The sequence below is a fragment of the Centroberyx affinis genome, unplaced genomic scaffold (genome assembly GCF_046629955.1).
Source record: "Centroberyx affinis isolate AG114_WGS23_722 - 3 ecotype Tasmania unplaced genomic scaffold, CSIRO-AGI_Caff_v1 ptg002930l_1, whole genome shotgun sequence".
Lineage (NCBI taxonomy): Eukaryota > Metazoa > Chordata > Actinopteri > Beryciformes > Berycidae > Centroberyx > Centroberyx affinis.
In genome coordinates this window covers 196,031-209,484 of record NW_027281049.1, presented here as the reverse complement: position 1 = coordinate 209,484, position 13,454 = coordinate 196,031, and the positions used below count along the sequence as shown (strand labels likewise).

Here is a 13,454-nt window from a genome sequence, read left to right as displayed (position 1 = left end):
TTAAATCTTCTGACAAGAGGTATTCTCTTCAAAGTGGGGATCTGAGGTCTTAAGATTTTGTCTCAAGCACAGTAAACACATAAGATTCCTCAAAGCATTCTGGTTTTGGATTACCAAACACCCGTCCTGCATACACAAACTTCACACAGCCATGAAAATAGATAATATTGACAATGATATAGAGTTTTCCACTAAGATAACATGTAGCCAAGGCATGCCCTCTTCAATTCTAGCAGAAGTGCACTGAGGTGAATTGTAATTTCTTGATACAGAACAGACTGCAAAGCAATTTACATTTAGAAATAGATCATTGCCCAAAGTGAAAAATCAACAATATTGCTTGTGAAAAGAGGAAATTAAACCTGCTGCTTCACATACATTTATTTCACTGTACAGTTTATATTTAGTGCGACTAATCTGTGTCCACAAAATTGTCATGAGAGGCATAAAGCACTTTAAAGCACATCAGATAAAAGAACAATTTTGCAGTATTCATCCAAGGTGATATTACCTGTGGCCAGGAGTGTCAAAGCCCATGTATCTACGTCAAACAAGGCCTCATTTACATGAATCTCCATAGACACAATGCTCCTCTCAAATAAAGGGTCTTTGAGGTGCAATGGGAGAGGACATATTGTAGTTTTGAAAGACAGCATCCATATTTAACAAAAGCGAATTCAAAGCACATCTGTCTAATGTGGCATGGTCCTCAAGTGGGATTTCTGTATGGCTTTGTTCTGAGCTCTTTTTTTATTTGGCGTATTTTTATTGGCTAGAACAACAGAATCCACCCTGAATACATTCCTCTCACCCATCATGTGCCTCCATCCACTCACCCCTCCCCTCAAAATTGTATTTTTAGAATAACTTTTCTCTGCATGTCTGAGTTTCTATGACATTTTTTGTCTGTTGAGACGGTGCTTAACATGAAAAGAATAATTAATGTGACGCTAACAACAAGGTGCACTTAGTGTTTCACTGGCATTAAGAGCCTGAATGACACAAGATCAACTGGTGGCTCTGTGCTGATAAGGCCTTTCTGAACTGACAGTATGTGGAGAGCTGCAAGAACGCTTGCATGACAGCCTTTGTGTGCGCCTTCCTCTGAAGGGTGATTGCCCCCTCATGTGAAACACTATAATGTGGAAATGCATCCATCATAGTCCAACCCTGACAAAGCCTTGCTCAGGCCCAGGGTAGAGCTGCCTTTCGGCTCGGAAATAATACCCAGCAGCTGGCAGAGCTGTCTGTCCTCGCCCTGCAGCCGCCTCCGCTTGCATTGGTATGGAGAGCGACCATCAGCCCCGCTCCATATACTTCACAGTCACCGTTACATGATGGCATTTTAAAGAGGGTCACTTTCCAAGCAAATGTCGCTTTGTTCCCTCGTGTTCGTTCACCTTTGGCCCTCTTTCCCCCCACAGCACAAACAACGAGAGCATCAAGAGAGCATGGTGGCCTGCAGAGAATCACATCTCCATTCTTTTTCCACACAGTGTCACAGTTGAATACTACAGCCCGCTGCATGTGTGTTACCAGCAACAGTGACTCCTTCCACCCACGCACACTCCCTCCCCCTCCCTCTGTCACCACCACCTCACCCTACTCCATCCCCTCCCCATCATCCTCAGTCGCTCACGTGCAGCAGCACACTCACATCAGTCCCACGCTTCAGAAGAAGACAGAGGAAATTCTCCACAGTAATGTCCAGAGGGGCAGAGTGGGGGTGTCTGAAGGTGTTGCACCTGATCAATCCGATGGAGCAGACTTAATTGAAATATTTGAGTCAAGCATGGGAAAGAAAAAAAACTGCTGCTGGAATGCAGTGGTAATATAAAGCAAGGCAACAGCAATTGATCATTACGTTTTCTATAATCACCCAGTTTTGATTATTTTAAGATAATGAGGTTTAAGGTTAGATTGTAAACGAGCAGAATTAGAGAAGATTCATCATTCAGCAATGACAATGGATTACACCCAATGCAACTGAACTCACTGATAAGCAAACACACCTTGTAGACATCAGAAACTCATAGGCATCATTTAACATTGCATCATCATAGTGCTCATCAGAAATACAGAAAAAAAATCACAAACAAAAATGTTACAGACATTAGACCAAATGTGTATTATTGTTTTAAGTTGGTTTCACAACGATTTTGAACCATTATGTGAAAAAAACGACTCAGGGGATGCCCATTTGCTTAAAAAAAATTTTTTTTTCATAAATCCCTTGAAAGAATACCCTCTTAACTCCTATTAATGTTCTTTGTCTTCTACTATTTCTCACTGGAGACAAAGGAGAGACCAAGCAGCCCGCACAGTGTGGTGAGTGCGGAGGGGTGATGCCTTGAGAGCGCATCACAGGACGACAAACCTCACTGCAAGACGCAGTGCCAGAAGAGAGCAGGTTTGGGAAGAGAGGTGGTTCCCCGCACTTTGTAGATGGGAGATCTCCCCGCGCATCCCCACGCACACTCCTTATCATGTCGGGATCGTCCTAACCTCGCATCATCTCTGCTGGCTCGCAGGCTACAGAAAGTCTCAGGACAATGTAGTGGAGAGAAGGGGATCTCCACCACTGGAAAGAACTGGGGATGCATGGACACGGTTATGGGTGACAGCTAACATAATGCCATTTTGCAACTACAAATGGAGACTGGATGTGCATACCAAAAGTGGGAATAACTGAGTTTTGGGAGCCACATGATGGACACTGCGGAGGTGATTCTCTCTGTGCTGGTAGCAGTGATTATTATAGTATCGTTGCTGTCCAACGTGCTGGTGCTGATCTGCTTTCTGTACAACCCGGAGATCCGCAAGCAAGTCCCCGGTCTGTTCACCCTCAACCTCACCTTCTGCAACTTGTTGCTGACCGTGTCCAACATGCCGCTGACTTTGGTGGGACTCGTCAGCAAGGGTCAGCCCGGAGGCGACAGCTTCTGCCAGATCGTGGGCTTCCTGGAAACCTTTCTGTCCACCAACTCGATGCTGAGCATGGCAGCTCTGAGCATCGACAGGTGGATCGCGGTGGTCTTCCCGCTGAGGTACCACTCCAAAATGCGCCACAAAGATGCGGCTTTTGTGCTGGGATACACGTGGGCGCACTCCATGTCCTTCTCCACGGTGGCCACCTGCCTCTCCTGGGTGGGATATCACCGACTTTACGCGTCCTGCACCCTGTCCAACCCGCGGGCGAGCAGTCGGACCCAGTTTGTTATCTTTACTGTGTTTTTCCACTCCTTCACGTTTCTCCTGTCTTTTATAGTGCTGTGTGTCACATACCTCAAAGTGCTCAAAGTGGCGAGGTTCCACTGTAAGAGGATCGACGTTATTACAATGCAAACTTTAGTGCTCCTGGTGGATATACACCCCAGGTGAGTCCTTTAACTTACTATACTCTCCCTGCTCAGGCACATTCTTTGTTGTCTTAATGCATCTCAGTGGGACTGATTTCACTTACTAAATCATTTTTTATTTTATTCACCTTCACCTCTGACCACTGATACTATCAGCCATCTATCTGCAATTTGAATAATGTCAGTGTTGTAGTGTTGTAAACAAAATAAAGGCTTTAAAAGTGTTCATTTTAGCTTGATTCACATTAGATCCATCATTCCACAGACTTTATGAGGACAGAATGAATAAACTGTACAAAGCAACCGTCAGATCAATAGGCAATATATTCATGCAGCTGAAGGACCAAAGCAGCTAGTGTATTGGATGCAATCATCCATTCAAATGGAATATCAAGCAAGCATTGACCCTGCTCTGTCACTGGTTAGGATGCTGTGCCATCTTTGCGCTGACATTTGAATAGCGCCCTCAATATTCGCAAGGGAAGCCAAATCTAATTCTGGTGAAATGCTACACTGTCACCCTGAATGATTGCTTTATTTTCCTTCCAGTTACCACATACAGGAAATCCAATACACATATGAAAATATGTGCAATAAGGTCATGATAATCATGATATATCTTGAGTTTGTAGTTGTCTGTTGTCCATCAATGTCAGTTGGTTAATTACCACAGAGCAAAGCTGTGGCAATATGCCTAATATGTATTCTTTATTCTGGCAAATCCATCTGACCCATACATGCCTTTATTAGTACTGTGTGCTTGCAAAATCTGTTAACCATCCATCTCACAAAATATTATTTGAGTGTGTGTGCCATGACTGCATAACCCTGACACACTCATGTTCACACACATGAACGCACACAGTGGAAGTGGGGGATCCCTGCTCAAAGTCTTTGGGATAAATCAATAATTTCTTCTTGACATGCAAGATCCTAGACCTGCTCAGCTTCTGCTGGCTCCTCCTGTGTTTAAGCCCTGCACATCAACACATAAACAAAAAAAACACACAGACAGTCAGACATGGACATACACACTGACACAAACACACACACACACACACACTCAAGGCTGTCTCCTGAGAGATTCTTGGAGATATTCTGTGGTCTTTTCCAAATGCGTCCCGCTGATCGCGTGGCTGTGACTGTATGTTGTGCCTTGCCTTGTCAGCGTTCGCCAGCGCTGTCTGGAGGAGCAGAAGAGGAGACGGCAGAGAGCGACAAGGAAGATCAGCACCTTCATCGGCACCTTCATGCTCTGCTTCGCTCCCTATGTGATCACAAGGTGAGCGGAGGAGAGACCCGGGGGGGGAGAGCGAATCCGCGTTGGCACACTGCGGCATGCGCAGCCCTTTGTTGCTGGTATCCCCAAACCTCCTTTGCTGTCAACCCCCACCCCCTCTGCCTCCACTCTGCTCGCTCCACACAGTCCAGAGTTGGAAGATGAGATTGGCTGACCTTGTGATAAGTAATATGCCTCTACTCTGCTGTTGCTGCTGCATTAGCACTTTTCCCCCTCTAGTTCCATGGATGCACCACAGTTAATCAGGTAGAATCCCTCTGCTCACACCCATCACCGGCCCTGGAGATGACAGCAAATGAAGTCCAGTGAGACACATAAATGAGAATCAAATCACAAATATAGTATTGGAGACTCAATTTGTGCTACTTTGACATTTAGTCTCATCCATTCAGACAAAGAGCACTGACAATTTGTCCTTATTGGTACATTGTCAGCACAGATTTAATGAGCATCTCCATAGCAGGAACCAATTTCCCCATACTGTAAATGGCAGTTTACCAATTACCAACTCAATATATTACACTAAAAGCTCTCCCACTGCCTCTCTAATGCCCATTTGTTTTCAGGGTCATGGTGCATAATTGTGTATAGTGAAAGCACCACTGTATGGTGAAGCCACTTACTTAACCTCTTGTTCACTCTAGTGCTGTGGAGTGTGTGTGTGGGCAAATGCTGGTGATGGCTACTGGACCATGTAAGGGCAGTGTTAATGTGCTGACGCAGCTTGATTGCAGTTAGTGTAATCATCCAGAGTACAAGAGCAGAGGACCAGTGGTTTTTTTAATAGGTTTTCACACCACATAAGTATCACCAGTACTGTGATACCTTAATAAGGCTATATAGTAAAAAAAAAAAAAAAAAAAAGATAATTTTACTCATGTCAAATTCATTTGCATTATCAAAATGTGTCTTTCTGAGCATGACTGAGATGAACTGCATTGCATTATAGATAGCAGGTAATATGTGTAAAAGGTAATCAGGTGCCTCATCAAATCAGATATAATATACTTATGTATATTAAGGTACAACAAGCTGAGAATTAATGTTTCAGACCTCATTGTTCTCGTGTCTTTAAAGGAGTTGTGCTAAATTGTGAGTCAGATACTGTATTAAATAATAATCCAAGTTAATTGGCTCGTTTCTAGACATTCTCTACTGCTTAGATAAGTCTGTTTCATTTTCCCAGTGGGTCTGACTTTCTCTTTTCTGACACAGAATTCTGCTGGCTGCAAATGAGAAATGGGAGCTTCAGTGCAGATGAAAAACAGCCTCATAAGTCAACAAAACATACGAGACAAAGAGGGGGAAACTGTTCACATAGTTTCACTTTTGACAGCTGCCTACATTATCTCTGGCGGGTTATTGTCTTTACTTAAAGCCTTTACAGCTGAAGGAACAGGGAAGCTGAGTTGATTTTTCAGCAAACAAAAACCGAAGAAATAACAAGTCCTTGCATTTTCCAGTGGGGAAAATAACATGTCCAATGTTATTTCAGAAATTAGTTATTTCAATTATTCCAAATCCTCTGTTTTGAGAATTCCATACACAGAGGATGTAATAGTTGTAATCTCCCAACTGAATTTAGTCATTGGAGAGTACTACATAGAATAGAAAGCATAGAAAAGTCCATACAGTATAGAATCACATATAGTAAGCTTAGGGCATCCTTGACTTTTACAGCATGTTCATTTGCATCCCCCCCCCCCCCCCCTCCCCCTCCCTCTCTCTCCCCACTCTCTCCCCACTCTCTCTTCATGCCTGCCTGCAGGATCGTGGAGTTATTTCCAGCGGTGCCTATCAACCCTCACTGGGGAATCGTCTCCAAGTGCTTGGCGTACAGCAAGGCGGCCTGCGACCCCTTCGTGTACTCCCTGCTCCGACACCAGTACAGGAAGACGTGCGCCGACATCATCAACAGGCTGCTGAAGCGCAGCTCCTTGAACGCGTCCGGGCGCGGGCACGAGAACCGGGGCAGCAGCATACAGGCCGCAGAGTGACAGGGAGCGGAGTGATAGGACACGGTCTGAGGGTTGACCCGGCAACTGTCAGGAAAACACGAGGCTTGATTAATCGTCGCCGAAGAAGAGGATAAATACCGGTTGTTCCTGTTCAACTCTGCTTGAACTTGGCCAGATTTAGCACAGATTTGTTCCTACGTAGGGATACTACTGTGCCCAGAACAACAGATCAGTGCAGTGAACTTGCTGTGAAGACGATGAGTGATCCTGCCAGATTTCACATCCACCTGGAGAGACAGATGCGCTCACCCAAGAAGAACGGCCAGCTCGCGAGCTCATTGTTTTAAGTAGGGTAGATGTATTTATTTTGCCGTATATATATGGGTTTATTTTGACCATAGTGTGTATTCTTGCCACGTTTAAAAAGGGATAGGGAATGGCTGTGCTCCTGTTTCACTCGGTGCACCGTGTCCACAAGCAACAAGTTAGTGTGATACGTTCAAATGTAGCACTGAAAAATAGCTTCACTTTAACTTGATACACAATGAGATCAGTTCCCTAACTGTATACAGATGGAAACATAGAAGACAGCTTTGAAGCATGCTACTGTAGAGTTTGGCTCAGGTATTTCAAACCTCATGTGATAAAACACTCTCCCAATTAAACAAATTCTTAGGGCAGTTTGTGCTAATTTTTCATATAAAGATACAGTACATTGCCTTGTAGTATTAGAGAGTATGGAAGGGAAAACCTCGGATGTATCTGTTTTGTTTTTGTTCCATGTAGCCTATGTGTGAAACACAGTGCTCTTGTATGTGTGTGTGAGTCAAGTTGAAGGTCTTACCAACCCGGCCAAGCAGAGTTTTAATGGGAAAATGGGCCTTCAAAGCGGCTGCCATGCCGTCGTGACTGACGTGTGCCCCTCAGGTTGTTCGGTCGAGCGGAGCCTGATTGACAGCGCTTGCCTCGGCTTGCACTCACAGAGAGGAGCTAACCCATCGCAAATGCCTCATGCTTTCTCACTTGTTTGGGCTAGATGGACTTCAAAGGAAAATGTCATCTGTCCTTCGCTATACAGGGTCGCTCACATCTGAACTAATGGCAATATGGTTATATTTAATAATAATGAAAGCAGTCCACACAAAGTGCAGATTGGAGTTTTAGATTTAAAAAAAATTCTCGAATGCAGAGCTGCTCGGGAGGCAGAAATAATCTGATTGGTTGAGTTAGACCTCAAAGGGCGGAGCCAAAGAACCACAGTTTATCTTTAGCTAACAGTGAAAGTTAGCTAGTTGGCGAACTTGAATGATAGGAACTCTGGTCAGAAATACATAAAAAATACAAATGGCAATGACATTTCTTTTCATTCATTCATGACCATGACATTCATGGTCTTAGAGGTCAGCAGGCTAGCTAACTAGGTTACCTGCGAGAGGCTAGTATGGCTAGTATGAACTTGGGAGGTCAGCTATGCTAACTAGCCAACCCTAGCTAACTTAGTATGGCTAGATTCTAGTTTTTCAGTTAGTAGCGGGAGTGCTTGGCTCCATAATATCAGCTACCCCCTGTCTTAGCCCTTGCCTTTTAGACTGGGTTTCAGTCTAATGTTACTTGGCCAGAAAACTGTGGTTCTCTGGCTCCGCCCACTGAGGTTTAACTCAACCAATCAGATTATTTCTGAATCCAGAGCAGCTCTGCTTCTTAGAAATATTTGTATAACTAAAACACCAATCTGCACAAATGGCCTCCTTCATTTCTTTGTCATCCTTCAGTCAAATTTACCCAAGGAAATCTAAACACTACTAATGTATTTGCAGTGTTATTAAGGAGGATACTTGGTAACTACAGCTGTATTCAACTCATTATGCATCTTTTAATTAGATGGATAGACTCCAGTGCCGCCCCTTGTCTCTCATATTGAATGGATACACATACTGTATATACTTATCTAGCTCCATTGCTTGTACAGTGTAATAATAGTAATTTCCAGGCATTTCTCGAAGACAGATCTAAGCCCAATACCCTTGTTGACTGACAAAGTGTAATCCTACTACTACTACTACTACATCCTATCCACTTTGTTTTCTGTATCAGAAGAAAGGCAACTCTGTATCAGAGGGCTTTTTGTTTGGGCTCCACTTGTTATAGAGTTGAAGTGGATATAGGTGGATCACAGCTTTGTGGAGAACAGAATATACAGAAAATATGTTGAAAGATGTTTTTTAATATACCTGGTTTTCAATTTATACAGTTCAATTGGGATTTTGATGGGAAGGCAATGGCATTCGGATATAAAATGCATTCAGATTGACATGACAGCAAAGTGTCAACAGTGAGATACCCACAGTTAAGACACACAGTGCCAAAATTACTGACATTAAGTTGATGCCTAGTGAGCCAAATATTAGTAGCTGTAACAGATTTCTGAAAACACGATGGAAGATGGCAGCAGAAATGTCTCAACATTTTCAGATGAAATGCTGACTACTAATCTTCATGTAACTTAATGATTAACACATATGTGCTTTCATTCTGTGTCCATGATTTTGAAGATTTGAGATTAATTATAATGACAGCAGATGTGTGTTTCCTGGTTATATGATGCATTGCACAGTACTGTATGACACTCCAAGACAAATGATGCCTTAAATTCTGTAACATAGCGGTACATTACCATTCAGATCTGGATAGAAATCCTTATAGAAGATGAAGCGGGAGATTAGTTTATAGATAGAATCTGTCATTGCCTTATTAATTTACATTCATTAGCATTAACCAGAATCCGCCTCTGTTATGCTGTACCCTCATTCTGCTTTCCATGGTAATTTCTTGCTGATGTTTTGCACTAATGTAGAATAGTTATTTTTCTCATAAATGATGAATATGGTTATTAATATGTCAATAGTTGGTGAAAAACAAGCTAAATATGAAACAATGTATGCAGGAAGATTTAGATGATTGAAAATGTGTGAAGAAGTATTTTTGTGTTTTTTGATATTCATGTAATTTATGACAATACTGTATTTGTTAGAGTGTTACAGAATGTGCTGCTTCAGATGCAAGTATTGAGTAATAAGTTTTAACCGTTGTTGATAGTTGACAATGAACTGAGTGTACTATACCTCATTTTATTATGGTTGTTAACTATATTGCCTCAAGAGTTTTGTTAAACTTATTTATGTACCTCCTAATTTATTCAACCTGGTTGGCTTGATGCTGCTGCTGCTAAAGATGATGACTAAGATGTTCCTCATGGTGATAAACAGAGACAGAGAACATGTTTGTGATGATGACGATGATGATGATGATGATGATGATGATGATGATGATGGCAAGATGAAAGTATGTAGATGTTATTTTGATGGTAATTGTAATTGTAATGATGATGATGAGGAGGAGGAGGAGGAAGATGACTGCGGTGGTGATGATGATCATGATGATTAAAGTAGACTGTAGACTTTACCTGTGTGGTCCAGTGCTGTTCTGACTACAAATGCACATTCTAGTCAGGCTTTCACCTTTCATTATTCGTTGATTAACAAAACGCAAACAAAGCTGTTCGCCTATTATGTTTATCCCCCAGAGTTCCCATGAAATTTACCTGTGCAGCACGTCCATGGCGGAGCAATAAAGGAGTGCCACGACCATGTCTTCTATCCCTTGTAGATTCAAGGAAGAAGGCAATGTGGGGCAGAAGGAGAGAAAGAGAGAGAGGGGGCTGTGATGGGAGCGATAAGGGCTTTGGCTTTTGTATCCATGGCAATTCGGATTGTCTCCCACCTGTGCCAGAGAGAAGGGTTTTTCCTGTTCACACCACAGTGCAGGTGGTAATGAAACAACATCAGCAGCTGATGGAGACGGCCCCAGCTGTAAATGACTGTGATTCTGAACACTGATTCGCACCCCAGGAGCCAGAGATTACCGTCAGGAGGTATTGACCATAACACCAGTTAATCATAGCTTTGATGCTACCGACGCTGATTTAACAGCTGGCCTCAACCCGCTGGGTCAGCTGACCCCCCTGGGTGAGAAACAACCTCAGTTCAGAGAGGAAAGTGAGCACGTCGCTGTCCAAAACAAAGGAATGTTTCTTTCTCTTTTCTCTTCATAAACCCGTTGACTTGGGGCAGGAAAGCAAAGGAACTTATTTCAGAGCATTGAAAGCCCAAATCCCAAGATATTTATCAGTAAGCCCATTTTCAAGATTTTTTTTTGTTTTTCTTGCTCCTCAAACAAACCACTGTTTTTGGCGTATGAATGCCGCTTTGTGTGTGTCACGCAAACTCCAAAACCTCAGGGAACTTCATTCTGGGGGACTCGGTGAAGTTCTAACATCCCCCTAAATGTGAATGACATGTAGCCGGGTTTATGAAATTGTGATGGAGAATCCAGCTTTCCTCTCTGTTTGGTATATCAATCAGCAAAAAAGCAGCTGGTGTGCTTCTACACTCTCTGAACCATGCACACCCTCACACTTCTCACACTTAATGTTCTCTTGTGTCACCATGTGCTTTTGGTGTGTGTGTGTGTGTGTGTGTGTACTGGAAGATATTTAGTCTGCTGTTTACATCCCATTGCTAACAAGTCTAAAGACATCTGTGATTCATTATTATGCTAATCTATAGTAATGATTCCTTTTTCTAGCCATATATTATTTAAAAACCCTATGTGGCAGCAATATCAGGTTTTGCTACACTTAACCAAAACCCAAACACTCGCTCTGCCGCTGCAGATTTTGTTCTCCTGCTGTGCGGAGCGAAGTAATCAGACAGTGATTTTACGTCCTGCTGTGTGGACCTGCGCGGACCAGCTGTGGGGCTCATCATGTTTTTGTCATTATTAGTCTTGAGTTGTTGTGCTGTAGCTTTCATCAAAACACTTTACACAGTATACTTACCGACTTCATTCTTGTCACATTCACTTTGCAAACAAATATCGATCATAACAAGACATTTATGCCAATATTTAGTCTTCAAGTTTTTGGGAATCGGCCAGTGGGGCGAGGTCATTTCACTTGTTTCCAACTTTTTCAAGAATTTTCTCGACTCAAGTGATATGATCTTCATACATACATACCTTATTTCAAGGTCTTGTCACTTGGTTCAGGAAAATTCTTGAAAGAGGTCAAGCAAGTGAGTTATTTAACCCGACTGGCAGATTTCTCTCTCTTGCTTTAAGAAAAACAAGATTTAAGACTCAAGCTGGACATTGTTGCAGTGCAGTAGTCCTAGGTTCACTTGAGGTCATAAAATGTATGGATATGTTAGAGAAATATCAGATATTTTGCAGGATATTATGGATACAGTTGTTCCATGTATGATGACACTCTCTTCTCAGAGTGTCCTCTCTCTCTTTACTGATCTGGTTGTCGTCTTTGATGTCCGTCAAGTCCGCTCAAGCCCGCCGAGAGTCTAATCAGTCTTCTCAGCTCAGGAGCAGCGGTGGAGAGCGAGGTTACAAGCTCCTTTTACCAGCGCTGCATGGTTACTCGCTCCTGTGATATCCAGGCAGACACTCTCCCACTTCAAAGGCTGGAGCGACTTCTGAGGAAGCGTTGGCCTTTGAACTGCTGGCAAGGTCAGCCTGTGCCTGTGTCTTCTCACACATCTGCATGGTATCACAGCTGCGGCCAACAGGGGCTGCGCTGTACACCCTGCACACCAGAGACCCCCGACCCCCCACTCCCATCCACACCCACCTCCCCCTGCAGGGATGTTATGCAATCCATATGGGAGTTTGGGCCTCAATTTGCCTTACAAGTTCCCACCATCACCAGACATGATCAGACATTGGGTCGAATAGTTTTACCCTACTTCAGCAATAAATAGGTGGGGTTTGCCACATATAACAATACAATGAGTCATATAATGTTTGGCCAGTCACAGGTAAGTTCTTTGAAGTCAATTCAGTATATTTCTCTGTGATTGACAGCCTACCTGACACTGTCTGAAGTCTCTAATGCAGTAAACCCCACCCATCTGGCACCAAGCAGGTTAAAACAACTGCTACAAATAATAATAATAATGTAATAATAATAAACTTTACTTATATAGCACCTTTCAAAACATGGTTACAAAGTGCTTTACAATAAAAACAGAACACATTAGAAGCACAGAGAGATTAGAGTGAACTAAAAGCCATACAAATAGACACATTATAAACACAAAGGGAGTAAAAACACAAAATACAAAAAAATTAAAATAATAAACATGAAATTAAAAACAAATAAAAATCAAGTAAAATAAGGAGGCAGCTCAGGTAAAATCAGGAAATGCTTTCCGATAAAAGTACGTTTTAAGAAGAGACTTGAAAGACACTGACTCAGCCTTATTTCCCCAAATGATGCTAACATCTCTACATCAAGATAGTGAAGATTATACGGTGACAGATCACTGCGCTTTTTACAATCATTAGTTCAACTAGCTGTGACGTGCAATTCATTACAGAGTTATTTAACATGTAACAGCCTATTGTATCTACTGTACTTAAAATGACTTGCAAAAACGCCTCCAGTGCTTCTTTGTTTCAGATGCACAGACTGGAAACACCTCGCTGGCCTTGGTAAGGAGCTACAGCTACAGAAAGCAGGGTAATTGGGAACATAAAGTACCGGCTCTGGTATATCTTATATTCTCCAGCACTCTGAAATGATGACAGGTGTGCAAGCCTCCGTTCAATAACCTTTGGACTGGAGCAGAGGAGGAGATAAGAGGTGGAGGCCTTCCTGTAATTGCAGGTTGGATAGAGAGGAGGAAGGCTGCTGTTGTTATGGGTTGAGAGAGCAAGCCAGTGATCTGTGAAAAGCTCCAGCAGAGCTCTGATAATTAGAGCCATGCC

The 13,454-nt window shown here is 42.7% G+C and overlaps 1 protein-coding gene across 1 annotated transcript; it reads left to right on the top strand.

Moving 5' to 3' along the window:
- Window positions 1-2,709: 2,709 nt before the first annotated feature.
- On the top strand, window positions 2,710-6,656 carry LOC139658607 (G-protein coupled receptor 26-like). The gene is made up of 3 exons (XM_071536738.1): window positions 2,710-3,377; window positions 4,528-4,641; window positions 6,428-6,656. Exons 1-3 carry the CDS (start codon window positions 2,710-2,712, stop codon window positions 6,654-6,656), a joined length of 1,011 nt encoding a protein of 336 aa, XP_071392839.1.
- Window positions 6,657-13,454: the final 6,798 nt, after the last annotated feature.

Coding starts and splice junctions, on each gene's coding strand:
- LOC139658607 (XM_071536738.1), top strand. CDS start 2,710: ATGGACACTGCGGAGGTGATTCTCTCTGTGCTGGTAGCAGTGATTATT. Junction 3,378..4,527: donor CTGGTGGATATACACCCCAG/GTGAGTCCTTTA, acceptor TTGCCTTGTCAG/CGTTCGCCAGCGCTGTCTGG. Junction 4,642..6,427: donor GCTCCCTATGTGATCACAAG/GTGAGCGGAGGA, acceptor GCCTGCCTGCAG/GATCGTGGAGTTATTTCCAG.